Raw genomic sequence first — 27181 nt, forward strand, 5'->3', positions numbered from 1 at the left:
CTGCGTATTTAAATCCCAAAGGAAGATCCGCAGGGCATTCGGTGGAAATGGAGGTTCCTGGTCCTGATAGTCCGGATGTTCCGCCAGAATGGGTTCATCCGACTTTCGTAAAGAGTTCTGACTGGAGCTATGGCCAACCAATCAATTACCCCACGATATTCACCCTTAGTGGCTGGCCCTGGATGCCATCAACTTCATCGCTGGCAGCACAATTGGATAGAGGAATGACATCACCGGAGCATTTGGTCCCTTTGGTCCCTGGGGTCCCTTTGACCCTGCCACCTGCCTGCCTGCAAAGCAGTCTCCAAGACACGGCAGCCACAGATCGAGATTGCAAAGCGCATGCCCTCTCGGGGGTGGTTAGTGCGAAGGTTTCGTCCTGCTGCTCTCTGTGATGCCTTATCCGGAAGGAAACTACGTCATGGTTGCCAAAGCATCTGGCTTCTCTCTCTGGCTTCTGGGTGAGACCACCCTGCCTGCCTGCCACCGACCACCGAGCTCCAGTCTGAGGGTTTGTTGCCTTTTGCCTCCGCTGCACTAAAGATGTTTTTGTGGCCTTTGAACCGCCAGCACTTCGGCGGGGAACCGGGTAGGGTAGCTGTGACAGCCGGTGACGATAACCATAAACAAAAGGGAAAAAGTGACGTGATTGATGCATTTGTCCACCTAAGCTTCAGCCTCCTGGGACGACAAACAAAACCACTTCACATTCCTCCCTTCCCGCCCCAGCTTGCCTTCCCATCTCTTCCCTACTCCTCCTGGCCCTTTCGACCTGGATTTTACTTCCCCATCATCCACGTCCCCATCAACCCCATCAACCCATTGTGATTGAAGTCTCCATCACGTCAAACATCTCATCATGAGGTTTTCTGCCACCGTACTATCGCTGGCCCTGGCGACCAATGTCGCCGCTGCCAGCAACTGGTTTAGCAAAGCAGGTGAGTCCAAATCGGGAAAGGGCGTAGTGGCCAAGGCCGTCGACTTCAGTGAGCTCCGTGCTCTCTTCATATTGTTCGCTCGTTTATGCTAATTTGACGTCATATTGAAGCCTACAACAAATGGCATGAGACCGAGCTCGAGAGATGGCTGAGCGATCATGAGTCAGTACCTCCCTCTTGCAGTCCCCGTTGGACTATGTCGCACACCTCGTGTCCCTACAAACTGTTGTCGAATACTGACATTTGGCTCCCAGCGTCCCCTACCCTACCCCTCCGACCGCAAGGACCTCGAGAACCTTATCCAGAAGAACTGGGAGAACTACGCCGTTTCTCCATACAAGCAATGGGATACGGAGAAGTTAACCTCGTACCTGAAGCTCAAGGGTATCCAAGTCAAAGAGGGTGCCGAGAACAACAAGGACGCTCTCGCCACACAAGTTCAGGGTGCTTGGTATGAGACCGAGGACAAGGCCCAGACTGGCTGGTCCAACGTCAAGGACTGGGTTCTCGATACTTGGACCGACAGCCAGCTGAAGGCCTTCGCTGACAAGCACGGCATCCCTGGTTGGTTCTCATCAACTGCCTTTTCTATGGTATTACGTGGCTGATTCTCCATTGCAGTCCCCCAACCCCGTACTCGCGACTCTCTCTTGCAGAAGCTTCGATCCAGCATTGAAACCGTTGGCAAGAAGACTGGCGAGACTGTTGCCTACCCCGGTAACTGGCTGTATGAGTCGTGGTCTGAGTCTGATCTCAAGGAGTGGCTCGACACCCACGGTTTCCCTGCTCCCCAGCCCAGCTCTCGCGACAAGCTTATCGCCTCAGTTCGCCGCAACTCTCGTCTTGCCTATCTCAAGTCACAAGATGCGGCTGCCTCGGCTTCTGCCAGCGCCAATGCTGCCTATGCCACTCTGACCGACAAGCTCATCGACGCTTGGGGTGAGACGCAGTTGAAGGAGTTCTGTGACAAGAACGGCATCCCTGGTATGCCTTCCTCTATTATTCAACCGTTTTGCCCATGCTGACCATTCCACAGTTCCTCAAGGCTCCAAGATCAACGAGCTCCGCGCCCTTGTTCGCAAGAACCGTGCCGAGATCCTGGGTGACAACGTCTCCAACTCTGCCGCCAGTGCTTACGGTGCTGCTACCAGCAAAGCCGGCAACCAATACGCCAAGGCCACTGATGGCGCTTCTGCTACCGCCGAGGATGCGTTTGAATTGGCCATTGGGGCATGGACTGCCAGCCGCTTGAAGGCTTACCTCGACGCTCGCGGAATCGTAAGTTTGGACCCGCGATGCATCCACATCCATTCAACATACTGACAATCGTTACCAGCCTGTTCCCCACGGAGGCAAGACCGAAGAGCTCCGCGCTCTGGTCCGCAAGAACGCCCATAAGGCTGCCAACCCTTACAGCGCCTGGACTTGGGACGATCTCTCTTACGACAACCTTAAGGATTATCTCTCTAGCGGCAAGGACGAAATCGCTAAGCAAGCCGCTGAGAAGTCTGGTGCTACCCGCGAGGAGCTCGTCAGCGCTGCTCAATCTGCCTACAGCTCCGCCTCGACTGCCGGTGGCGACACCTACGCCTCTGCCACCAGCTACCTTACTTCCGCCACCGATGCTGCCAAGCAAAGCACTTTCGAGACCTGGAGCGAGAGCGAGCTCAAGTCTTACCTCGACAGCTACGGCGTCCCCGTCCACCAGGGCACCAAGCTGAACGAGCTCCGCGCCCTGGCCCGCAAGCAGTCTACTTACTTCCGTTATGGCACCAGTGGCCCCGCCGACACCGCCTTTGCCAAGATCAGCGGAGCTGTTAAGGACGGCTTCGAGTGGGTCAAGGAGCAGCTCGGTGCAGGCTCCGAGGCCGCCCAGGAGGTCGCCCGACAGAAGGCCAAGGAGGGATCCGAGGCCATTGAGCACAAGGCCAAGGATGTCAAGGAGGAGCTGTAAATTTGTTCATTCACCCCGGTTTCCGATACCCCCATACACTCGGATGGAATGATGGCGTCGGTTTATGCGAATGCATTTTCTTTTTGCTACGATACGAATGATTACGACTAAAAAGGCTCCTTCTCTTTTCAGGAAGGAAAACGGCTTACCGGAAATTTGTTCTTTTGCTGAAGGGAATTCATTGGTGTTGATGCCAAGGGTTCCCTTTCGCGAATAAGGCACATCAGGACTGCCAGAGTGTTTTTGATTTTGCCCGTAGTAATACTAGTTTACACCACGTTGTGGTATTAAATTTGCTTGCGCCCCTGATTGATAACCCTGATGATGTTCTTCATGACGTATGTGACGTGTAGTTAACTCTAGATTCCCCGAGCAGACACCTGTACAATTTTACCGGTTGATAGGATCATTTGGTACATGCAGAAACCACGAGCGTACATGGGATTTCCCCAACATATCCAGCCCCGGACATTGGGATGTCCGGAGGCGGGTGAGATCCCTTTTCCCCCACCATAGCTTGCTTACTTAGGTGCCATCAACTCATCGTCCTCGCTTCAGATGCACTCACCTTACGTCCTGTTACATCTGTTATATGTTGGCTCAATATTCCTTACGACTCTAGTAAACACCAAATCGGTTCGAACTAGCACCTATCGTCTCGCTCGCTTTCTCTCTTTCTCTCTTTCTCTCTCTCTCTCTCTCTCTCTCTCTCTCTCTCTCTTCCGCAACCATGGTCAACATCAACCTCGCCTACACAGCACCCATCAACCCTTCGGGGACCACCCCGGCCCTGACCCCCTCGCAAGTCTGGGCCGGCCTGCAGCGCAAAGTGCGCGCGGCGCACGAGTTCGTGCCCCTCATCACGTCCTGCAGCGTCCTCTCCGAATCGGGCGCCACGACGACGCGCGAGGTCGTGTTCAAGACGCAGCCCGAGAAGCCCGTGAGGGAGGAGTGCGTGCACTACGCGCCCAGCCGCGTCGACTTCCGGCAGGAGGACGGGAGCACCATCTCCAACGTCGTGAGCCGCGACGCCGACGGGGCGCTGATGATGACGTACGTGTTCGAGTGGCGGCACCCGGACGTGTCGGAGACGGAGCAGGGAGGCGAGGTGGAGAGGTTGCGGGAGTCGCATTGGAAGGTAAGCAAGCAAGCACGCTCTCGTCGTGGGCTACTCTAGAAAACTGCACCGCGGCTAACGTGCCGAATACAGACCGCGAAGATGGCCGTGGAGGGGAGCATCAACACCATCCGGCGCCTAGTGAAGGAAGGCGAAATCATATAAGCTCGCGAGGTGGGCAGCATTACCGGTGCAATCTGAACACGAGTAATACCCTTTGTTCTCCCAAACGTCGTCGAGGAAGGTACACGCAAGTGCTGTATGATCTGAACCGGCCCATTTGCCGTGAACACGGTAATTGGAATGGCCAACTTCGCTAGTTAGCATCAATCCGGTTAATTGATGATGCGGATAACATCCTTGGTGCAATTTCCACATCACTATATTTCATCGCAGACAGTAAGGGACTATGTTATTGGTTTGTGTAAGCCATTACCGATTACGAATATCTACCCTTGAATCAAATACTTGGACACTACCCCACCCAACCAAAGAATCAATCACCATCAGTTGAGAGAAATGGCCTTGCTCGCTATTACCTCGTTATCGACCGTGACCGAGTCGTTGGCTGCGCTCACTCGGCGCGAGTACAGCAGCGTCCCGGGCGCGCCGGAGCCCGCATCACCCGCGATGCTGCTGAAAGCGAAGGCCTGGTCCGTCTGGCCGTGGCCAGTGCTGTAGGTATTGTCGGCGGCGCGTTGGAATAACGCCGTGCCGTTCTGGGAGCTTTCCAGCCGGGACCCCTGGCTGTAATCCGATGACGAGGCGAAGGCTTCCAGACCGGTGGGAAAGACGGCGGCGCCGCTGACCTCGAGGCCCAACCCCTGGTTGAGCACCGCCGTGAGGGTCAGGTTGCCCTCGGGAGAGGTGACGGCCGTCTGGTTGCACCACAGGGGGTACTTGTAGCTGGTAGCATACTTTACGCCGCCGTCACCGCCACTCGTGGCGCGATCGAGGCCCGTAATGGAGAAATTGTTCTGTTCGCCGTTGCCGTAGTCGAAAACCAGCCCGATGTTAGAGTAGTTCAGCGTCTGAGACCAAGTCGCCGTGCTCTCGCCCTTCTGCGTCTTCACCGAGGCGCTGACAGAAAACCGGCGGGCCACCGTCACGGCATAGTCAAGGGTCTGGTTGAAGCCCGTCGCGTTCTGCGTGATCCGCTGCGCAAAGTCGATGGTCGGCGCGCCCCCACCGGAGACGTCGACCGTCCGGTCGCCCGTGGTGATGGACTGCGCGTCCTCGTCAAGCCATACGAAGACCTTGCCCGTGACGTACCACGTGCTCTCTGTGGTGCTCGACAGCGCCGCCGCGGCCGACCCGTCGTCGACGAGGCCCACGAGGCGGATGTCGAATGTGTGGCTCTGCCCGTCGCACAGCCGGGGAGGAACGGCGTGACATCGATCTCGTGCTCCCGCAGGTCGAACGAGTCGATGCCGACGATGGGGCGGTGGAGCTGCGGCACGACGCCACCCGTGTAGATGACGGGGTACGGCCATACCACGCCGGCGAGCTGCCCGTCGATGGCAACCTGCACCTCGCGCCAGGGCGAGTAGCCCGGATAGGTGTCGTAGGTCCGGTCGAAGGTGTGGGTCGCGCTCTGCGGCAGGTTGCTCCACCAAAACTCCTCGGCGCCCTGGCCCTTGACGTCGACCGAGAAGACGGCGCGGTTGGCGTTGCGGGGGAAGTCGCTGACCGTGGCGGTTGCGTTGGACTCCGGTGTGGTGAACTGGCTGGGCTTGCCCTGGGACCCCAATCGCTGGGTAATGGGGATGATCTGGTCGGCAGGCGGGTATCCACCGCTGCCACCGCTGCCATTCGCTTTGAAGAAGGTCGCTGTAAGAGTGGTGTTGAGCAGACCCGTATACGTAGCATCTACGATGTTCTCCAGGTCGAAGATGATTGTCTGCGGTTTCTTCCAGAGAGACAGGAAGGGCGTCATATCCTTGAGCCAGACCCAACGGATACCGGACGGGTTAGGTTCGGCCGTAGACGTCCTCCAGACCTCAGTGTCGCCCAGGTACATAACGCCGGTCCGGTCAAACTGGCGGCCCCGCACCAAAGTGGTGAAATTGATGACAACATGATCAAACTCGCAGTCGGGGGCGTGTAGTTGCCTATGTGTTTGCGTGAGTAAGAGTTCCATGTAGTTGTCCAGTGCTTCGGTAAGAAACTATAGATGTAAACGAACCGACAAAAGGAGCACCGTAACTGCTAGCAAAAGTATGTAACATGAGCACCTGCGAGCAAGACGCGTTCGATTGAGTTTCGGTATACGGCTGACTTTGACCGCGCAAGGTAAGGCCTTGGTCCGTCAAGATGGGTTCGGCCACCTGGAAGCACTCCAGAGGGGTGGTTACGGCACGAGGCGCGTTGGCGATGGGAGACATGCCGTCCGGGCTCGTCTTGTCCGTCATTGTCGCCAAGACCCGCTGGCCGAAGTACGGGGGCATGGCCGGGGAGAACTTTCTGTTCAAGACATTCTCCCGGGAATTGCTCGTATCGACAGCAGCTGCTGCAGCAGGAGTAGCCTGTGCCAGAGCGGCGAAAGCAAGCAAGAACAGCCGCAGGACGAAATGCATCTTTGGCGGCGCGCGGGGGTGAAACCGTCTCCTCTCAGTTACTTCCAGGGTTGATTGGTGGTGATTGACGTTTAACGATACAAATGGTGAACGAAGGGAGAGGAATCTCGACCGCACACAATCAAGGGAAACACCACAAGGAGGTTGGTCTTCTGCCGTCTCTGTAAAGCAGAACCCCCTCTCCCTTCTTGGTTGAGAAGGGAAAGCAGGCATGGCGCCGTATGTCAGCGTGCCTGCATAGAGATTGTCACGTATGCATGCAATGCAACCTGGGATCGTCATGGTCCTTGAGTGCCTGCATCGATGATGATAACGGCAGAATTAGCCGAGAGTAGAAGGTAAGATAGGCCTAGCTGCCAAGCCAATTTAGAGCCAATACCTTATGTGGCTGCTTGCCGTGTCGTGGTGTCGTGGAAAGCCAGAAAGGGCGAACGGTAAAGGGTAAGTGGTAAGTAAGCCAAGTAAGTACCCCAGGCGGGGGGAGTGGCGGGGTTGCTGAACCAGCTCTATCTCGCCGAACACAACACGGTGATGCGAAAACACCATGGCATTGTACATGCATGGCTGTAGCACGAACTATGCGACTGACTTAACAGTTGCGTGCGTCGTGGCAAACAAGCTCGACATATCACACTAGCGTTGGTGAGCCTGCGTCAGGATAGAGGATAGACTCTACACCGCCATGCCCAAAAATGTGCACGAGCGTATGTTTGTCTTGGGTTGGGGGGCCTTGGTTGCGACTCAAGTCGAGTTGAGCGAGCTGCTGAGTACCAACAAGGGGACACATACTAGACACATGCTATCCTGGCCGTCTATATAGCGACATAAAAGAAGCAAACCCGAATCGCCTCATGGGGTGACCTTTTTTTCCCTCCCCCGACGACCCAATCCTCTCTAGCCGGGCATTTCGTTTGATGTCTTCAATGCAGTCTCTCCATCCCCATAGGCCAACTCCAACCCCCCTCCTTGATCAACCCAGTTGCAATCCATACATCTCCTTGCTCCCGACCTTTTGGGTCGTGGTCACAAGAAGAGGAGGAAAGGAAGGGAAAGAGCACTTCGCTTCCCTGCCTTCTCCCACCTCCTCTCCCTCCCGCCTGTCTCGGCGCATGACCGGCTCTCTCTCTCTCTCTCTCTCTCTCACAAGTTCTCGCCCGTCATCTTCTTGAACTCGCCCTTGATGTCCTCGAGCAGCTCGCGCGGCTGGTTCTTGACGAGGTTGGCCGTGACGGTGGCGTCGTAGTGGAAGTACTTGCTGCCGCGGGCGTAGGCGGCGAGGCGCTCCAAGGGCCCACTCGCCGACGCCCAGATAGACGTTGAGGGCCTGGGCGCCCAGGGCGTTGGACACGAGCTGCTGCGTCTGCAACGTCTGGCCCGTGGCGCGCCGGACGCCCGCCAGCACCGTCGACGACAGCACGGCGAGGAGCGCCAGGTCCGGGAGGAAGCCGAGCATGGTTGGTTTCTTTCCAGATTGTATTTGTGATGCGAAGTGTGTTTGAGCAATTGATTGTGCGAGAGAAGAGGAGTGGAGAACGAAATGGCAATGATGTAGAAGGAGTTGAGTTCGCCTTCCAGTTCTTATTTTGCGCGACACGGAGTCGGATGGGACACAAGAACAACTTGGGATGGGCGAGAACGTGCCGTGATTCCGAGAGTTCGACGTTGGAAACTCTGAGCAAAACCAATAAAGACCCACCGAGCCACGTACGCTCAAGGCCGCGCCTGCCCTGGGCGTCAAGTGCGCACTCTTACTGTACCGCGAGATGGACAACTTCGGAAATGCCTAAATAATAATGATAATAATAATAATAATAATAATGATTATGTGCTGCTGCGGAATCATGTCGGGTATCTATGATCGTATGAAACTCCGTTGCCCTTTCATTGGCTGCTCTTCTCTACTCGTCAAACCAGCAATCGACTGCGACCGTCCCATATGCCGCCCCCACCGGCCTCGAGGTCCATCATGCCCATCGGCGACGTCGGCGGCTGGTTGTTGGGGTCCCCGCCGCTGCTCGAGACGCTGAACCGCTCTGTCTTGAGGATGGCGTTCTGGCTGTGGGGCGTCATGGGACTCAGCGGGATGGAGATGCCGTCGAAATAACCACTATCCTGGCTGTTGTTGTTCCGCCCGGCGTCCGCCGCCGTGGAGCTCACGACAACCTGCCGGTTCGGCCAGATGGACAACGGCGAAGGCTGCTGGTGCTGGTGCTGCGTCTCGCCGGCGCTGGTGCTCTGGTGGCTCTGAAGCTGCTGGAGCGGCTTGAGTTCCTTGGTCGAATCGGCCGTACCCCCGCTGCCGCCCTTGAACGGCTTGCCAGGCCCACGCCGATTGGATCCCGAGGCCGAAGCCCTCGAGGTGAAGGTGGTTGCCTCCCAGGCCTTCCGAATGAGAGGCCTCAGCGCCGTGGCGGCCACGATCATGATGGAGACGGAGAATTCCGTCGTGCCCCAAACGTCTACGTGTGGTCAGCCGGCATCATTTCAAAAGAAAAAGAAAATGTTCGAATGGATGGGTGGATGGGCGCAGAACTTACAGATAGAAATGTCGTTTCCCTTGATCATCATCGTCGCGAACCGACCGGAGCTCACTCCGATTGTCACGGCTCCCAGGGTGAAGATGCCCACCAGTCCCATCTTTTCCCTCCCGGACAGACTGGTGAGGCTGCTGAGCAAGGGGAACGGAAGTAAAAAGACTAAAAGCCCACACATCAGTTCAACACACTGCGGCCGATGATCGATATACGCGAGCACTCACGGAGAGCTTCGCAGGAGAAGCACAGCGACCAATTGACTTTCATCAAGGTCTTTGACTCGAAGGCAGAGCACGAGTTAGGTCCGGGATACCTGTGTCAAGGACGCAAAATCGGCATTAGCTTCGACCCATTCTGCACCAGACCCGGCGGCGGCGCGGGAAGGGAGAGGGGATGACATATGGCAAACTGCATACCATTGCACGGACGGATGCGGTCCACACCAGAAGGTGTCGGAGAAGAAAGTGATAAAGAAGGAGCTTCCGACGAAGAACCCAATGAAGTAGAGGGCGCGGCGCAGCATACGGAAATGCCGCGGGATAAGGTGGTAGTAGATGGCCACCATGCTGAGTTTGGGGAGGTAGAGGCCGGCGTCGAACAGATAGTTCATGGAGAACCAGATCTATCGGGGCGTCCCGCTGGTGTCAGCCAACGATCGTCTCCTTTGCTTTTCCTCTTTCTTTTCTTGACTGACTAACCTTGCGAAGCTCCATATTGGCGAGCCGGGTTTGATCCGCCATCCGGCCCATCCGGTATGTTATTGTGTCGCAGATAACCAGCCCCAGGACACATAACGCCGCCAGGACCAGCCATATGTCAGATATGATCAGGTGTTTTTGCTTCCAATGGATGCGGACGGCGATACGGAGACCGACGAAGGCGTACGCCAGCGTTAGCATCGTCCATTCCACCCCCTAAACGTATGCCATATATGTCAATAAGTGAGTTCTCGGGTCTACTGTACTCGCATGTATGACACGACAAGATGAAAGAAAGACATCTGAAATCGGGAATCGGGAATAAGGATCGGAATGTGCTATGGCAAGAGAACAATGTACCATCACGTGTCCCGGAGTAATCACCATGGTCGCAGTCGCGGGCGTGGGCGGTCGTGGACGGTCGTAGCGGCAGCGACGTGCCTATAACCCATACCCAACCACAATGCCCAAGCCGGAAGAGAAATAAGAATCGGGTGTGGCGAAATATTTATTTTTTTTCACTTTTCCAACCAGAGTCACGGTGGCTATGACGGAAGCGTGATGATGTACGTCGGTGAACGGGCACGGCTTCGCATTCCACGTCCGCTCTGCGTTTCGTGAACTTGTCGACTGTCGACTAGAAGCGGCGGCTATGAAGCAATAGTAGGCCTTTCCTCTCAACATGATGAAGGGCGGGGCTTTCATATATGGAAATCTTTCCATCTGTTCTTCTTCCCGTGTCTCCCACTCGTTCTGTTGCGCCGTCGAACACAGAGAACGCACTAAAGGTGTGCGATTCAGGTCGAAGCCAATGCGAGCAGGCGGCAAGTAGCTTGGGGGGGGAGGGAAGTAGGCAGTAGTAGAGTAGGTGCGACAGCGTCATCCCACGTCTCCGAGAGAAACGAGTTAAGGTTTAAGCCTGCAAAGCCGCAAACCCCAGAGTCTCAGACCTCTCTTGCCTAGGGCATGCTTGTGGTCAGCTTCCCTTCCGTTTCTTGTCGAAACCGCAATGACCGGTTCCCGAGGATTTCCTTTCTTTAAGCTGCTCGAAGAATTCCAAAGAAGATGAGCGGCTTAGCTTGGCCACTTTCAGCCGACACCTGCTCTTTTTTCGTCGTCCCTCTCTCGATTTGTGGTGAAATGCCATGATCTCCAAGGCGTCGCAGCAAGAAGAGCAAGGAAGGACATGGCTAGCTAGCTAACTTGTAGATGGCCAGGCTTAGCTGCATCCAAATGCCGGTTTGGAGATAGCTATAGCTTCCTACCAAAAGACCGCCAAGCCGTGCTTACACATATCCCTGGAAACCAACGTCGTAGCGACAAGAGACCGGGACAAGTGCCAATGGACGTGAAACGCAGCGCTAGGGAGAGGAAGGGACAGCAACCGGACGGAAGTGAGTAGCATGATTTCCAGGACGCATCAACGCAGGAATATTCGAACGGGTCTATGGTCACCATCAAGATTCTAGAACCCATTTGTCAAGTCAGTGTAAGCAACAATTTCAAGAATCGAGCGCCCTTATATCGGTCGTCCTGCCGAGACAGGCGTTCATGCAAACCATCTGCAACTCCTGCCTTCTGCGAGACCGCACCTTCTTCGAGGCGGCAGGTCGGGCCGACTAGGCGGTACTTGCATACAACAGCATCGTAAGGACTGTATGTACATAATGAGAATTCGGTCTTCAAGTCCTAGACACTGGGGCTCGCTAAAGGACGAGGGTCTATTCATCCGTCCATCAGGTGGATGGGGAAACCGAGAACCGGAGTTCACCAGGTCGCGTCCTCTCCCACGGGACATTCTCCATCATGGGCCCCCATTGTCACCTCGAATGCCCTTTGATACCCTGGATATCGCCGTCTACCCACCAACCAGCCGAGAGGAAGCACAGATTCGCGAAGATCAACCAAGACGGTGCCCACATAGCCACTTGTCAAGGAGTGCGCGATACATCAGACGTCATTCTCTCGTGGAAAGGAAGGAAGCCTGCTTTCGAGGAGGCAACACTCCTCGTATTTGCTCTTCAGTACATATGCAAACGCTCTTCTAACCGCAAGTGGTCTAAGCGAGAAACTCTATGCCTCCGGTGCTTGCCGCAGAGGGGAGGCAGGGAGGGATCGAAGCTTTTGGGATGATTCCGACGAACTCTACTCGTTCATAGGCCCGTATTGCGCATGTTCCTTCTCTTTTGTCGCATGCGAGGTCATCTATCGCTTCCCAACCCCATATTGGGTTGGGGCAATCCATGCTCGGCAGTACTAGTAATCAAGTGGATGGCAAATCGTCTAAAACCTGCATCTCCTTCTGCCAGTAGATCGACGTTCCAAGTACCAGGTATTTCCTTCTAGAACAAACGAAGGAAATACCTCGAAGCACTACCTCACTGGTGGGGGGAGCGTGCTCCGTCGAGAAGGGCGTGAATCAGATTTGGGATTTAAACTCCACCGATATCCTTGAAGCTTCTGTATCGTGGTGGTAGATTCTGATGTCTAAGTTGTTCATACTATACTAGTATAACCGTTCTCTGTCTATTGGTCTAGATGTATATGTCTATCGATATGGTAGCCGCCTCAAGAAGTAGTCGCAATCGCTCGTCCAAGTATGCTCATGAAGTTGTACACGTCCACAAAGTCGCAGTAAAGCGGCACGGGCGCCACACGGATCACGTCGGGCTTCCGCTGGTCGCACACGACGCCGCCTTCCCGGAGGGCTTCGCCTACTTGCTCCAGCAGTCCCGGCCGCAACAGCACGCTCAGCTGGCAGCCCCTCTGCGCGGGGTCGCGGGGCGTGATGATGCGGAACGGGGGGCGTCGGCGTTGCGGAACCGATGTCATCCAGTAAGTGCTGCGCGTACGCCGTCAGCGCCAGGCTCTTGGACCGCAGCTCCCGCATCCGCGTCTTCTCGAACACGGACAGCGCAGCCGACAGGCTCGCCAGGTCGACGGCGCTCGGGTTCGAGACCTGGAATCCGCCCGCACCCGGGGTGGGCTGGAACCGGTTCGCCATGTCGAAGCGGACGCTCTTGTCCTCGCCGTACCAGCCCGCGAGCCGATGTCGGTGGCGGAACCCGTGGATCGCGTCCGGGTCCCTTTCGACCGTGCCGTGGCGCTCGTGCACGAAGGCGCCCGCGATCGACCCGGGCCCCGCGTTGATGTACTTGTATGTGCACCAGACGGCGAAGTCGACGTTCCAGTCGTGCAGGCGCAGCTCCACGTTGCCCGCGGCGTGCGCGAGGTCCCAGCCCACGTAGGGAATCCCCTTTTCTTGGGCGTATTTCGTGATGCGCGCCATGTCGAAGAGCTGGCCGCTGTAGTACTGTACACCTGGCAGGAGCAGCAGGGCCGTCTCGTCGGCGTGCTCGTCGATGGCGGCCAGGATCGTCTCCGTGGAAATGAGGAAGCTTTCGTCGTCGTTGTTGCTGCCGTCAGGCTGGATCTGCACCATGGACTTGGCGGGGTCGAGGCCGTGCCACTGGATCTGCGACTCGATGGCGTAAAAGTCGCTGGGGAACGGTTTCCACTCCAGGATGATTTTGTGGCGCTTCTCCGTGGGCTTGTAGAAGCTCGCCATCATGAGATGCAGGTTGGCCGTGATGGTATTCATCATGACGATCTCGTCGGCCGATGCGGCCCCCACCAGGTCGACCGACTTGCGCGCGCAGTCGGCCGACATGTCCTGCCAGGCCACCAGGGGCGAGTTTTCCCAGGTGGTGAAGTGGCCGCCAACCCCAATCGATGCCCACGTCTCGAGCTGGGCGTCTAGGTACCTCCGCACTGCCTTGGGCTGGGCACCCAGCGAGTTGCCGACGAAGTAGATGGATGACTTCTCGTCGTCGTCGTCACCATGACTTGGCGATGAGGATGTGCCGTTGCTACTGCTGGTGTGAGATGCATTGGCAGGGGCTGCTGTACCCGAGAGTCCTTTCTTTCTTAACGAGCCCTTCGTCGGCAGTATGAACTCCTCCTTCAGGTGCTTGAGAGGATCTTGGCTGCTGAGGGTCGCCGCGTATTCCAAAGAATTGGCATTGGCAGGGAACTTTGGGTCTTGGCCCGCTCTCAGCCTCTCCACGATCGTCTGAAACTCCATGGCGGTTCTTGTTGTGGGCGGTGATGTGATGCGTGCAGGCCGTGGCGGAATGCGACTATTCTATTGCCTGACACATCTTGAAGCGGCCATTGTCCCACACTTTATAGACCTTGATATTCCAGCTCGTCTCCATCGTACTCGCTCCCCTTGTCCTCTCTGACTCCAGCACTCCACCCCTGATCCCAGGTTTTCCAAGAGCCGATACAGCGAATGCAGGCAAAGGGGCATGGAAACCGTATGTAGGGCTTTCCAGGCGGTTACGGGGGCGGCCCACATAAGCGCTTCCGTCATTCCGCCATCCGCACTTCCGCACTTATCCGACGGGACGGACGAGCGACTGTCGACGGTTGCGATTGATTGCGAAGGATCCTCGGGACATAACACAGGAATAGACGTGGCTGCTGATCGGAGCGAGAGAAAACTCTCGGATGGGAGTGGGGATGACGTGCGGCCCGGGGGAGGTGGTTTCGGTTATCTTTCTCCCAGTTCGAGGTTCCAACCGTTCATTATAATATCCTGTCTGTGGGCTTTGAGCATACTGCAGGCACACATACATATATATATATCGTACACTTTCTCTTCGCCAACCTTGCCTTACCCACTGCCACAACCTAAGCCCATATCTCTCCACACAATGTCCCCTCACGCGCTGTCCCCTTTTCCAGGCAAGGCGGTCGACGAGATCGTAGTCTACCTGTCGAATAAGTTCGCAGTGACCAGCAACGGCTTCCTCCCAAAAGAAGCGCCACTAAGAGAGCTCCCTCCGTACTATGCGTCATGGGACACGTTAATACGGAGGATGCCCCAGCTGCTTAAAACCGGCGCCCTGAGGGAGGAGACAAGGGCGCTCGACGTGCTATCAACAGATCAACTTGTCACAGAAGCCCAATGGCGGAGGGCATACGTGATACTGGGCTTCCTGGCCCAGGCATACATCTGGGGGGGATGCCAGCCAGCCGAGGTAAATCATCGGCCCTGCCTTTATATGTCCCAACAGCCCGGCTATCTTTTGCTGACCCAGACTCATCAAGGTGTTACCAGCCGCGATATCAGTGCCATTCCTCCGGGTCTCAGAGCACCTCGAACTCCCACCGGTATTGACATATGCGGCCTCCAACCTTTGGAATTTCACCTGCGCGGGCGCGGGCGACTTCACCGACGTTGACGCCATCAAGTCGATGCACACATTTACGGGCACCGAGGACGAGTCCTGGTTCTTCATGATCTCGGTGGCCATGGAGGCGCAGGCGGGCCGCGCCATCCCCTCCATGGTGAGCGCGCTGGAAGTGGCGGCCAAGCAGAAGACGCCGCGCGACTATGAGGCCCTGGCGCGGGCGCTGGACGAGCTCACCGTCTCCATCGACAAGGTCAGTAGCTTGCTCGAGCGCATGCACGAGCACTGCGACCCGGACGTCTTCTACCACAAGATCCGCCCGTTCCTGGCGGGGAGCAAAAACATGGAGGCCGCAGGGCTGCCGCGTGGCGTTATGTTCCCGGAGCAGCAGGGAGGAGGCGGAAAGTGGACGGGTTCGTGGCAGCAATGGCGTGGCGGCAGTAACGGGCAGAGCTCCATGATCCAGTTCTTCGACGTGGTCCTCGGCGTCGAGCACACCAACAAGGGGAACAGCCGCGCGTCGCCGCCACCGCCTGGAGGAGCCAAAGACCAAGAGGCCGCCCCCAGAAGCTACCACGAAGAAGTCCGCGACTACATGCCTGGCCCGCACCGGCGCTTCCTGGTACACGTCTCGCAGCAGGGCAGCATCCGAGAGCTGGCGCAAAAGCTCCAGCAGCAGCCTGGGGGGCCGTCGGACAAGCACCAAACGCGCTTCTGTGCCTCGTACGTGAAGGCCACCGAGACGCTGGGTTTCCTGCGGAACAAGCACATCCAAATCGTGACGCGGTACATCATCCTGCCCGCAAAACGGGCGGCGCGCGAGCTCACGGCAGAGGGCCATCATGGCGGGGAAGCGGGCCTGAAGAAGCAGAACCTGGCCACATCGTCGGCGGTGAAGTCGCAAGGTCAAGCAGGTGGTGTGGCAGAGGACCCGGAGCTGAGGGGCACGGGAGGCACGACGCTGATTCCCTTTCTCAAGCAGTCTCGAGATGAGACGTTTGAGGCGAGTAGCCTGAAAAACTGATCCGCCATCTACGTACTTTGCTTGAGCGATCCTGCAGCATAGATTCCAGTATCTAGATACCCCAATTCGAATTTGCTTATACTTAAACCTGGGAAATATTGCGAGGCCTGACGACCCCGCATTTTTCACTCGACTGGCCGTGACTTTACCGCCCCTTTTTCGCTCCCTGAATCTGGTAATTCCTGCTTTTGATCTTCTGTTCCATCAACTTGGTCGTCAGATCCTCCGAGAGAGCAACTCTTTTATCCGAACTTCGGAACTCGGGACGGGAAAGGGAGGAGAGAAAAAACTGGGTGAACCTGTTTCACATCCGGTTCAGGGCAGGTGAGGTGATTGGACAGCCCTCAAATGCCAGCGAGTCCTTGGCTATTGGCGAAAACAGCAACGGTATCCATTCAGGTGATTTGTATAAAGATAGGGAGACCCGGAAATAGAAGAAAAATACCGCAATGAATCCGTTCCGTGTCCACATCCCACATCCCATCCGAGGAATCCAGACGGATGGAGTAGCAGTCGGTCGCTTCAATTTCAGCCCTGAAACCATCCACGGCATAACATATGTAAAACAATCCCAGCCACCGCTCCGGGTACACTGTGAATATTGATGGATCCCAAGGTGGTGGCATTCTATATACATTATGAAAACGGCAATGAGCTGGTTTCTCTACATGCCACTTGGATATTGCAATACTCAAGAGTGGAAGCAGTACCATAATCTCTTGCCGTCGTGTTTTGTTAGTCAAGTATATCCACATGCTTAAAAGTAATGTGCCAAGTCAATATGACCGCTCGTTTCCAATAAAGGGAAGAGGTTCAGAGCGCCTGGTCCCTGATCGCCGCCAAATGTGCTATTCAGAAAGGAGAGGTCGGGCGTCTCCGGCAGAGCACCGCCAGAGAGCGACAGAAAGGCCGGGTCCAAGTCCACAAAGCGCCCGGGCGAGGACGGGGCCACGTGGTGGTGGAGATGGTGTCCCGAAAGCATCTCCGATCTCGCGAACGACTCCTGGTGCTGGATGTTGTGTCCAGATCCGCCGCCGCCGACACCCTCCCCGCCTCCATTCGCTACTAGGGAGGACGAAGAATTATTAGCCAAGCCCAGTGATTCCGATGCTCGTAGGGAGGCACCGATGCCATTGCTATCGCCACTGCCAACACCACTACCCCTTTCGATGGGCATCAAGCCAAACAGCTGGCTGCTGCTCTCTGCCCGCTGCAGCCGTTCTGTCATCTCCCTCTTCTCTAACGAGTCCAGTGCCGTCGCCAGAAGGCTCTTGGCAATCAGGCTGTACTGCATGGCATGGGCGTCGCTCTTGGCGAAGTGCTCGAGGGCCGCAATGGACTTTTGCGTATACCGCTCCAGGATCCGACCAAAGCTACCCAAAAGGCCAACTCCGAGAGCCAACGACGAGGCGAACAGCCATGACCTATTGAAAAACATATCTTGTAAGCAGGCGTTGCTCTCTTTCCAATGTTGATTGGCACGGAGAGAGAAAGAACGGTAGTAGATGAATGGAAACCTACACTATTAAAGGATGTTTCCCTGTCATGACGCCCCTGTCAATGAGCGCAGACACCACGTCTACCATCATACTTGCGGCATCGATACAGGCGTCCGCGAGGCGGGACTTGCCCGAGAATATATCGTTCTTGTTACCACCATCACTGCTTCCATGAACGGGCCCGCCAGACAACCTCCTGCGTACTTCATACATGAGGAACGGGCGCGAGACCAGCATGACGGCGTAGTAGTACGACGAGAGCACCTGGCAGGTGCCGATGAGCTGCTGTTGTTGCTTGGCAGAATGTTCTTGTCTTTGACCGCCACTGCCATCTCCACCGCCACTCCCTTCCGGTTCCGTGGCCGTAGTAGCCGTAAGGACATCCTTCAACGGCCGCAGCCATCGACCAGACCAGTCCCGGAGCTGCCGCGAGATGCCCTCGGTGAGCTGGAGCGTGATCTTGCGGCGCGAGTAGACCTCGAGCACGACACACTCGAGGATCAGGAAGATCTGGACCGACGCGCTCAGAATATCAAACGACTCCTCCTGGCTGCCGTCGGCCGCGAGCAGCTTGTAGGGCACGGTGCAGTCGACGTCCGAGGTGGCGGACGGGCGGCCCATGGACGTGCTGAGGAACAGGTCGACGACGCGGAGGCTGCGCCAGAGGCGGTCGCGCTGGACGTGGCCGTCGGGGCCGAAGCGGGCGTTGACCTCGGTGCGGTGGATGCCGATCGAGTAGGCGGTGCGCACGGCGATGCCGAAGAAGAGGAAGGCGCCGTTGATCTGGCAGGCGCCCAACATGAACAGGGTCACCAGCAGGAAGGCGTGCACGGTGCTGATGCTCAGGTCGCCGCTCAGGTGGGCAAAGGCCCGGTCCCGCGCGTACTCGAAGCAGGCCTGGGCCAGGGGCTCGCGGTCCTTCTGGTACCCGATGGCCAGGATTAGGTAGTTCACGATGCTCTGCGCCACGTCCGCCGATGCGCTATTCGTCGACGGCGACGAAGAAAGACCGCCCGCACTGGCCCACAGGGTGATGTCGTCGCGCAGGCGCGCGTCCTCGAACAGGTCGACCAGGCCCGCGGTCACGGCAAGGTAGATAGCGACTGCATCGGGGATGGATTCGAGGGGTATCCCGGGCCCCCCCACCCCCGCTGCCGTGCTGCGTTGCAAAGGATGCAGACGGGGCGCTGTTCTCTAGCACCGAGTACTGGCTGCTCTGGGGCGCGAAGGCGTGTTCGTCGACGCGGCTGGTCACGAGCTGACGCACGCTCTGGAAGAAGGATAGCGGGGCGCAATCGCCGATGAAAATGAGCTTGCCCTGGGCGTCGCACAACAGGCGCGCCTCGCGCGGGACGTCCGTCTCGTCATCGTGGGCGCTGGCTCCGAAGTTGCCGTCACCGGCGCCGCTTCCGCTAGCTACTGCTGCTGCGGCCAAGGGCGGTTGCTGGGGGTGCGGCGCTGCTGGAACAACAGCAGGTGACGACGACGTCTGCATGTGACCAACATGTTGCGATACCGACGCATTGCGTGGCGTTCGGTTTGGTGTAGCCAGGCCCTCATCGTTCGTCTGTGGTTGCTGCAGGGCGGATGACGAAGATGCGGATGTCGGAATGGAGGGCGAGCGCGCATGCTGCGGCACCCGCTTCCGCTGAGGGGAGTAGTGGCATAACTCGGAACGTCGGCGGCGGATGCAGTAGCTGCAAGGCGATTTGCCGTCGCACTTCACCTTGCGGCTTTTGCAACTGCAAGTATTTACATATATATATGAGAGGGTGTTTGTTGTACGAGAGCGGAAGTGAGTGAGTGGAGGGAGAGGCAACCAACCTATCACAGGCGTTCTGAACCCGAGCGCGGATTGGCCGGGTCTCGTCGCTGGGGGAGGAATGCGGCATTACACCAAAAAAACACACAAAAACACAAGGGACAATTGAACGGAAGCTCAGGATCAGTCGCAAATCGTATGTTTTGGAATTGGGGACTTGGGTCCGAAATGCTTGGTCTTATCGGGCTGCTCGCGGGCGGAAGCAGGGCTTGTTTGTTATTCAAAGTACCGACTGTATGTATGTACATGACATCCGAGACACACCTTGAACTGAATGAAGCCTTTGCATCCGAGTCTCGGATGCGCCACTGGCACTTGCTTGCGGCCCGCCAAAAGCCACTGCCGCCATAAGACGCAAACATCATTCACAACGCGACATGTTGTCAACCCAATACTTCAAATGTCAAAATTGTTGCTTAAATGTCAATTGTTGCTCTAATAAACAAACAGAAAAAGTCTAGATATCGGAACCCGGCTTTCTCGTGACAAGCGCCCAAATCCCCGACATCATCCGCTAATATGTACAAGTCCAAGCCATACGCGATCCATCACACAAGAACCTCGGAACCTCGGAGTCGAATATGCCACATGCCGCAGACGCGACATTATTGTCAACCTGAAGAGCGAGATGTGGTTAGCTATCTGGTTCACTGAAGCGACTCGGATAGGCGGTGAACTTACCCCGGCGTTCTTTGCCATTATACATTAATGTAGGAGGGTACATTTAGCCCTGGACACCGGCGGGGGTGTTGCAGAGGATGCCCTGGTCGAGGATGGGCAGGACACAGCAGCGGGCGCGCTGGCCGATGGCCGAGCAGACCTCGCTGAAGTTGTCGGCCGAAGTGGGCACCTCGGTGGGGTTGGCGCAGTCGAGGTCAGCGACGCCGAGGACGTCGGTGGCGCAGCACTGCGAGGTGCCGTACAGGCCGGAGCAGGGCGTGTAGTTGGCCTGGCGGGCAACCTGGGCGCCGGGGGCCGCGAAGGCGACGACGGAGAAGAGGGTGGCGGCGATGACGGAGAACTGCATTTTGCTGGTGTGTTTGGTGGCTATTCAAAAAGTGAATGGATGGTTTGTTGAAGTAAAGCGAAGGTTGATGGTTCTGGGCTTGTGTGGATGTGATGGTGAGGATGAGGAGACAGAAAGAAGTGGTCGAGACACGGGGAAGTCGTCTGTCTTTTATACATCTTTCGTCTCTTACAGCTGGGCGGCCTCGATGATGCTGGATATCACACCACAAGCAAGCACCGCAAGCCGTACTGCAAGTGCTGCTGGGTAGCAACAGGAGCCACCATGCCGTCGATGACGACGATCGCGCCAGGCCTTCCCGTTCACCCCATGCTGGGTGGAGCTTTGCAGTCGAGCTAGGATCCCAGCATCGCAATGAAACCGAGTTCCGAACAGGTACGGGTTCTGGGACGGGGAGTTGGGAGGCAGGAGGTGAGATGAACTTGGATTTTCTGCTCGGATGGCCGAACGGAGCACCTGGTAAGGGGCGGGTTTCTAACGTAACAGGCAAATCGGGTTGTCGATCGCATATAGGAGAGCTATAATTTGCTATAGGGCATTGCTGGCTCGAGTGAATGAGATCACAGATCGATCCGCAGTGGGCTGTGGAGCTGAGTATGGCAAGTACATGTGTACAGCATACATACATGTAGGAAGTAGCAAGAGTCGAATCATACACGCACGCCAGGTCAACGCCCTTGGCCATGCACCACAACACACTTGGTTGGCTCTTCCATGGCCAGAGGTGAAGGCGAAGGTGTGAGCCCAGAGCCTCTTGCATGGGCTTGACGACAACAATAACTTGCATAGGCCTGGCCATGACGGCAAGAGGGCGAATTTCCCAGGCAACTAGCAAATCAGGTCTCTGCTATAGGACAAGGTGCCCGATACTATAGCAGAGCTTACAAGTGCGGTTAAGTCAACCCCACAGTGGGCAATGATTTGCGGCTGCAAGGGCAACGGTTGGGGAGCCCCTAGATGCATACTTGCATCAACGCTCCAACGTGCGTGACACCAAAGACTAGAGGCCAAAAGCTGCTGCCGGGCCCCTACTGAATCGAAGAGTCGAGGCTTCTATGCTGGTTCGGTGCAATTTCTGAAAGATCGACATGGCAAAGTGCAGAGAGGCTTATGTGGGTTTCCTCGTGTTTAAAGATAGCATAAACCTTGATAAAAAATCTGGCTCTCGGGGAGTGACTGGCTGCCCGGAGTCGGGATGGTACTATCGTCCGCCGTCCATCTTCGCGCCCAAACCATCACGGCAAGATGGGCGGCCGGCTATCAGCAGTCAGCTATCCTGCCTGGCTCAAAGACCAGCCCATTGTTCTATAGAGCCTCAAGTATAGTGCTTCTGACGTAGCACGATCCTTGGCGTCGTATTGCTATGGCTACACGTACAGGCAGTGAAGCTGGTCTGTCGGCAGATGTGAGACGCTGGGCTTCCTGGCTTCTCTGCCGGGTCGTTCGGTAGGGAAACTAATAGCGCGCCTTACTAGAGGCCCACGTCAAAGCAGCCCAGCATCGATGGCAAGACGGTTCTAGGGCTGATCATCATCAAGACGGGCGGAACAAGTGGCTGAAAAAGATGCAAACGGTGCTCGGTTTGGGCTTCTGGAACAGGGGGAGGGGGAGGCTAGGGGCAGTTCAGGCACAGAAAACAAGGAAATTGGACGATCGTCAGAACTTGCCCGTATCGGGAAAATGCCCGAGCCGGCCAAAACGGGAACTCAACAGCGACCGATTGAGAGGAAAATGACGAAAGGAGAGTAGCATTTCCACGTCCCTGCAGCCCTGGAGCCCAGCCGCAGTACGTGCATCGCAAGATCGAAGTCGAGAATTGCAACATGGGTAATGGGATGATGGGCGAATGGGCCATGTTGATTGGCCATCGGGGTGCACGCCAGTTTGTCATCTCATCTTAACGTACGTACCTGGCAGACCGTAATGGACTCCTAGTGCCGTTTCACTGGCAACTGTGAATAACGTCGACGCCGTCTGAGCCGGTGTGTCTCCACGTCCAGTGCTGCTTCCCCCATCGGCGCGGTGAAGCCGCCTTCACTCAAGTTTGTGGCCGCCAACCCACCAGGGAAGTCAACCAACGTCACCGTTCTTCCCACCTCGTACGACTTCGCCCTCTTCAACCTTGACCCGATAGTGAGCCGGAGCGACTATGGCGAGTATCGGCCGATATGGTAATTGGCGGTCGGCCTCCGCCCGGTCTGTCCACATAATTGAAAGGGGGCTGCTGCTCTGGGGGCCAAGGCTCCGTCTGGTATCCGGCTTTGCAATCCATTGGTGCTGGACTGGACGCTGGACGCTGGACGCTGGGCGCCTAAACCAATCTCCCGAGGAGTGATTCACTGATGTAATCGTCATGCGTGCAGTCGTTGAGAAGTCACATTGGATAGACGGGTTTCGTCTCATGGAAGAAAAACAAGCCTCGCTTCTAAGCGAGCTCCCTGAGGCGAGAGCTCATAACGGCAATTCATGCCACTGCCAGTGCACAACAACACAGCAAGACACACCGGCAGTGCCAAACAAGGCAGTGATCGGCTCGGAGCGCTAGCCGGGTGTGGACCCAGAACCGTTGCAACGCGGGGCCGGGGGGGAGAAGGTGAAAGGGGGACACTCAAGACACTTCACCAGTAACTACACCACTCTCGCAAGGCACAAGGCTAGCCCTGATGTCACTGATGACTCGGCTGCGCAGCATCTCGTCCGGCCAGTCAGGTCTAGACCGACTGCTCCGCATGCCAACTGGCCAGACCCATCCAGATTTCACTTTCTTTGGTCTTCAAATTTCCGTGCCGCCAAGTGCGAGACGGCGCATACCATGGGAATCTTCTATTAGTATGGGAATTGTTATATGGAAATGACCGCGAGATTTCTTTTGTTCTCATCTAACTTAGCTCATACGCTAGATAACCAATCCCGAGAATAACTCACCACCCCTATCTGCCCATGAATATTAAATTAGGCTTCACGTATAGCTAGGTGGTTGCCTATGATGCCTTCCTAGCCAATCAAAGGGCAAGGGCTACATGGATGAAAAATGCCTGAATTCTGAGTTCTGCCCTAAAACCAAACGCACTTGTCTGTGGCCAACTGGACTCCTCAACCCAGCGATTCCTAAGAGCTTCTTGATGTAGTGCTTCCAAAAGGGAATCTCTGGACCATATGAAAAGTAAAACCTATCTAATACCGAAGGGCGCTTGGCGTTTCTTAGCTCTCCCCCTCTCTGCCTCCTTCCCCTGGCTCCCTATTTCATAGCCAGCTAAGATCCCGGTGGTCCGCCGGCCATCGACGTGGACCGTAGCACGGCAAACCATTGGCGAGTGTTCGTTCTCGACGTATGAGTTGAGCTCACCTAAGTAGGGCATGCAAATCGGCAGCGACTCCTTCTCTAGCCGGCCTCCCAAGACAGAGATGGAGGCTATCCATTCCTCGAGGGCTAGCCTCGAGAGCATCCCATGTAAAACTATAGATAAGGAAAGTAGCGTATGAAGCAGGCTTGGTGATTCTCTCTTTGATCTATAGTAATGATGAAGGCTAAAACATCTAGATGAACGTTGCTTTTCCTCTTTCTCCGTGGTTGCCATTCATTCCTAAACCCCTAGTTTTTTACCTCTGGGTACGACGCTCCCCAAAACTCGATGATACAAGCACGCATATACACCTCATACAAAAATGCAACACACCATTCACACCTCTTGAGTTCTGGAAGTTCGAATTCATATTTCAATCCCACACCAAGACCCCTCGGCTATGCGTTTTTGGCAGAATCGTGTACATGCCCCTGCACTAAGAAGAATAGGCCTCAGTGAAAAAAGGTGACCGCGGGGGCAGAATCTGCTGCTACTCACTCCAAACACCAGCAGGTTTGACTTCATGCGAATGCAGTGACCTCAGGCCACTTCTCGGCCGCCTTCTTCTTGAATCCCTCGAGCTCCTTGCTCCTCGACCCCCGCAGGAGGTCCAAGATCGCCTGCGCATCCTCAAAGGTGCACTCCGACGACCCCACCAAGCCTGCGAGCTCCTTCTCGCCCGTGACCTTGTCCGCGTCCTCATCCACCAACTCCTTCATCTTGATGGCGGCAATGGCATGCGGCACACTGCCCTTGTGCTTGGCAAGGAAGTCGTCGTTGTATTCTTCGAGGTCCGTCGACGGCGCAATGGCCGTAAACTCGGACTTGATCACCTCCTGCACCTTGGGCGGCAGCGAGGCAAGCTTGCTGCGGATGGCGTGGAGGAAGCGGATGGTATGCTCGTGGACAGTGGGGTGGGAGGCGTCCAGGGCCAGGGCGGCGTTGAGACATCCGAGGGCAAGGACGTATTTCTCTGTAGGCAAAGTTAGATCATTGTGAAATGTTCCGGCCAGTGAGTGGCACATACCTCTACGCATGTAGACCTCGAAACCAGCGAGCTGCGCCTCGAGGTTCTTGGGTGTGTATGTTAGGAGGTGGACCAGGAACTTGGTAGCCTCAACAAGCGGCTCACTGGTGGCTGCGAGCTTGAGACCATCAGGGTCATCGTCCTTCTTCTTGGTCTCATCGACCGGAGCCTTGGCCTTGTTGGGATCCTGCTTGGCAGCCTTCTCGGCAGCCTCACGCTCGGCCTTTCGAGCCTTCTTGGCCGCCTTTTTGCGCTCGGCAGCATCTCCGTTCTTATCGTCGCCATTGGCACCATCGGTAAGGGCCTTGCCGTCGTACATGTCAAGGTAGAGCTTGACAGCGCCAAGGGCAGCTCGGGAATAGAATGGGTGGTCGCGAACGTGGTCTTCCCAACGAACCATATCAACATAAGCACGTATTTGGCCCTTTCGGAGCGAGAAGCTGTGGAAGTCGAACTGGTCCTCTTGCCACACATCGAAGATGTTGTAGACGGTGTGGAACCTCTTCAAGGCCAGGCCAACGTTGCCTTTCCGTGCTTGGGCCTCGCCGTCCTCAGTCATAAACCATACACATTGCATGTCCAGAAGATCGCTCAGGGGGCCGGCAGGAGAATCGTTTCTGGTGAAGAGGCCGACGGTCTCCAGAGCCTTTTCGGTTTCGTTGTTCCTCAGCTGATACTTGGCTGCTTTGGTATTGATATATCGGTCCTTTAAGTCCAAGTTGCGCGCCTGGTCCATGGCTTCTGACGCCTTCTGTGTGTTGCCGGTGTGTTTTATTATGCGCGCCTTGGTCATTTGGAACTCGACGTTTTCGGGTGCCTTTTCGATACCCTTGTTGACGAATTCCATAGCCTTGGTCAGGTCGCGGCTGAGGTGATAGTTGTAATGCTGCGCCAGGTAGTATAGTGCTGCCCCTTCGCCCTTGAACGGATCGTCGCTCTTGGCATCTCCGGCGGATTTCTTTGCCTCATAGTACTCGTGCGCTAAAGCACCGAGAGCTTCTAATTTAGAGGAATCCGTGTAGAGGTGCTTGAGGTTGGCAAACGTCGACGGGACGCCTTTGTCCAACATGAAAGTGAGGTACTTCTTGGCTGACTCGCGGAAAACATCACCTACGACACCCCCGTTAGTACGTCCTGCTTGCAATTGTGTCGAATTGGCATAACCTACCGGTAACGAAATCCAGAGGCAGTCTCTTGGCAGCATCTGAGCGAGGGTTCTTCTCGGCATATTCGTCGTAGATGGCCTTCTTAGCCGCAGTGTCGTCTGCGGGGATGGCCATGACCTCGATAAGTTTATTGTAGTAGTCAGGATGTTCAGCATTCCTGTCCAACAACGATCTGTAAGCCTTCACAGCATCTTCCTTCCTTCCCAATTTGGTCAAGTATTCGGCTCGGAGCTCCATAACAGCCAAGCGGTCGAGGTTGGTCTTGGCGATGGACTCGAGGTGCTCAAGAGCACGCTGGTAGTCGCCCTGCTCGGCGATGATGGTGTTCTTGTACATGACGGCTTCAGAGTTCTCGAAATCGGTCTTGGAAGGCGGGACCTTCACGGATTCCTCGTACTTGGTCAATACCGTCTCGGCTTGCGTCAGATCGCCGGCGAGGTGGTGTGCAACGGCCAAGGCAGTCCAGTTCTGGCGGACTTGAGACCTAGCCTGGAGCATGGCTGTCCTGCTCTGGATATAGCCCTGGTAGTCGCGCATCTGCACCTGGAGGAAGGCCAGATCTCTCTGGATCTGCAGGGAGTCCGGTTCCAACTTGAGAGCCGACTTGTATGCCTTGATTGCCTCCTCGAAGTTCTTCTGGTGGCGGTACAGCAGGCCGTAGACATGCCAGCAAATGTGCGACTTCATGTCTGCCATTAAGGCCTGCTTGCCCAGGGCGAAGGCCTCATCGGTGTTGCCCTGCTGGTTGATTATGAGGGCCTTCATGGCCATGGTGTCGCCATGCTTAGGGTTCTTCTTGAGAATCTGCTCGGCGGCCTTCAGACCCCGCTTGTACTGCTTGTCCTCATAATTGCGGATGACCTGGCGAAAGAGAGAATTCTCCTTCGCGCTGAGCGGTTGAGGCATGCTCGTTGAAGGGAAGGGTCGGCCAGCGAATGCGATCGGGAGGGAAGATGTTCTGGGTTGTGCTGTCGGGAATGGCAATTTTTCGCGAACTGGAAGCTTTCCAGAGTTTAAAGAAAGGTACCGTTGCGTCGTGGGGTGATACGATAAGGTGGCAGGTGGCCTAGCTAGCTGCCCGCCAAACCGCCAAACCGCCAAACCGCCTGCCCACCTTGAAACGTGGGCCAGAAGCATGCACCTTCTTCTTCCTTAAGTAAGCCCACTGGAAATCACCGCCATGAGGACATTAATGGATGCATATTCGCAAAATTCGAAGGAAAACAAAAACACCTCAGACCAGAATGCCGTGACATG

At 56.1% G+C, this 27181-nt stretch overlaps 10 protein-coding genes across 10 annotated transcripts; 3 read left to right on the forward strand and 7 right to left on the reverse strand.

The window, feature by feature from the left end:
• Window positions 1–859: 859 nt before the first annotated feature.
• PG998_005439 (Meiotic sister chromatid recombination protein 1) lies at window positions 860–2892 on the forward strand (the record flags this gene model as incomplete). The annotated part of the gene is made up of 6 exons (XM_066872257.1): window positions 860–986; window positions 1049–1104; window positions 1193–1502; window positions 1560–1922; window positions 1975–2216; window positions 2275–2892. The coding sequence occupies 6 exons, from the start codon at window positions 860–862 to the stop codon at window positions 2890–2892; spliced, it is 1716 nt and encodes a 571-aa protein (XP_066732354.1).
• A 730-nt stretch (window positions 2893–3622) lies between these two features.
• PG998_005440 (uncharacterized protein) lies at window positions 3623–4174 on the forward strand (the record flags this gene model as incomplete). Its single annotated transcript, XM_066872258.1, has 2 exons — window positions 3623–4030; window positions 4103–4174. The coding sequence occupies 2 exons, from the start codon at window positions 3623–3625 to the stop codon at window positions 4172–4174; spliced, it is 480 nt and encodes a 159-aa protein (XP_066732355.1).
• Window positions 4175–4515: 341 nt separating this feature from the next.
• PG998_005441 (asparagine amidase a) lies at window positions 4516–6585 on the reverse strand (the record flags this gene model as incomplete). The annotated part of the gene is made up of 3 exons (XM_066872259.1): window positions 4516–5367; window positions 5403–6176; window positions 6244–6585. The coding sequence occupies 3 exons, from the start codon at window positions 6583–6585 to the stop codon at window positions 4516–4518; spliced, it is 1968 nt and encodes a 655-aa protein (XP_066732356.1).
• Window positions 6586–7725: 1140 nt separating this feature from the next.
• Window positions 7726–8038, reverse strand: PG998_005442 (uncharacterized protein; the record flags this gene model as incomplete). Its single annotated transcript, XM_066872260.1, has 2 exons — window positions 7726–7788; window positions 7838–8038. The coding sequence occupies 2 exons, from the start codon at window positions 8036–8038 to the stop codon at window positions 7726–7728; spliced, it is 264 nt and encodes an 87-aa protein (XP_066732357.1).
• A 452-nt stretch (window positions 8039–8490) lies between these two features.
• Window positions 8491–9832, reverse strand: PG998_005443 (uncharacterized protein; the record flags this gene model as incomplete). The annotated part of the gene is made up of 5 exons (XM_066872261.1): window positions 8491–9044; window positions 9123–9281; window positions 9344–9392; window positions 9433–9741; window positions 9818–9832. The coding sequence occupies 5 exons, from the start codon at window positions 9830–9832 to the stop codon at window positions 8491–8493; spliced, it is 1086 nt and encodes a 361-aa protein (XP_066732358.1).
• Window positions 9833–12385: 2553 nt separating this feature from the next.
• Window positions 12386–13901, reverse strand: PG998_005444 (kynureninase; the record flags this gene model as incomplete). The annotated part of the gene is given in 2 exon segments (XM_066872262.1): window positions 12386–12659; window positions 12670–13901. The coding sequence occupies 2 exon segments, from the start codon at window positions 13899–13901 to the stop codon at window positions 12386–12388; spliced, it is 1506 nt and encodes a 501-aa protein (XP_066732359.1).
• A 634-nt stretch (window positions 13902–14535) lies between these two features.
• Window positions 14536–16039, forward strand: PG998_005445 (uncharacterized protein; the record flags this gene model as incomplete). Its single annotated transcript, XM_066872263.1, has 2 exons — window positions 14536–14862; window positions 14933–16039. 2 exons carry the CDS (start codon window positions 14536–14538, stop codon window positions 16037–16039), a joined length of 1434 nt encoding a protein of 477 aa, XP_066732360.1.
• A 757-nt stretch (window positions 16040–16796) lies between these two features.
• PG998_005446 (uncharacterized protein) lies at window positions 16797–19430 on the reverse strand (the record flags this gene model as incomplete). The annotated part of the gene is made up of 4 exons (XM_066872264.1): window positions 16797–17463; window positions 17561–18641; window positions 18685–19280; window positions 19363–19430. 4 exons carry the CDS (start codon window positions 19428–19430, stop codon window positions 16797–16799), a joined length of 2412 nt encoding a protein of 803 aa, XP_066732361.1.
• A 654-nt stretch (window positions 19431–20084) lies between these two features.
• PG998_005447 (uncharacterized protein) lies at window positions 20085–20387 on the reverse strand (the record flags this gene model as incomplete). Its single annotated transcript, XM_066872265.1, has 1 exon — window positions 20085–20387. The coding sequence occupies one exon, from the start codon at window positions 20385–20387 to the stop codon at window positions 20085–20087; it is 303 nt and encodes a 100-aa protein (XP_066732362.1).
• Window positions 20388–24252: 3865 nt separating this feature from the next.
• PG998_005448 (acetyltransferase) lies at window positions 24253–26830 on the reverse strand (the record flags this gene model as incomplete). Its single annotated transcript, XM_066872266.1, has 3 exons — window positions 24253–24704; window positions 24759–25868; window positions 25927–26830. The coding sequence occupies 3 exons, from the start codon at window positions 26828–26830 to the stop codon at window positions 24253–24255; spliced, it is 2466 nt and encodes an 821-aa protein (XP_066732363.1).
• Between the last annotated feature and the right edge of the window lie 351 nt (window positions 26831–27181).

Source organism: Apiospora kogelbergensis, assembly GCF_038363985.1.
Source record: "Apiospora kogelbergensis strain CBS 113332 chromosome Unknown utg000003l_segment0_segment0, whole genome shotgun sequence".
Taxonomy (NCBI): Eukaryota; Fungi; Ascomycota; class Sordariomycetes; order Amphisphaeriales; family Apiosporaceae; genus Apiospora; species Apiospora kogelbergensis.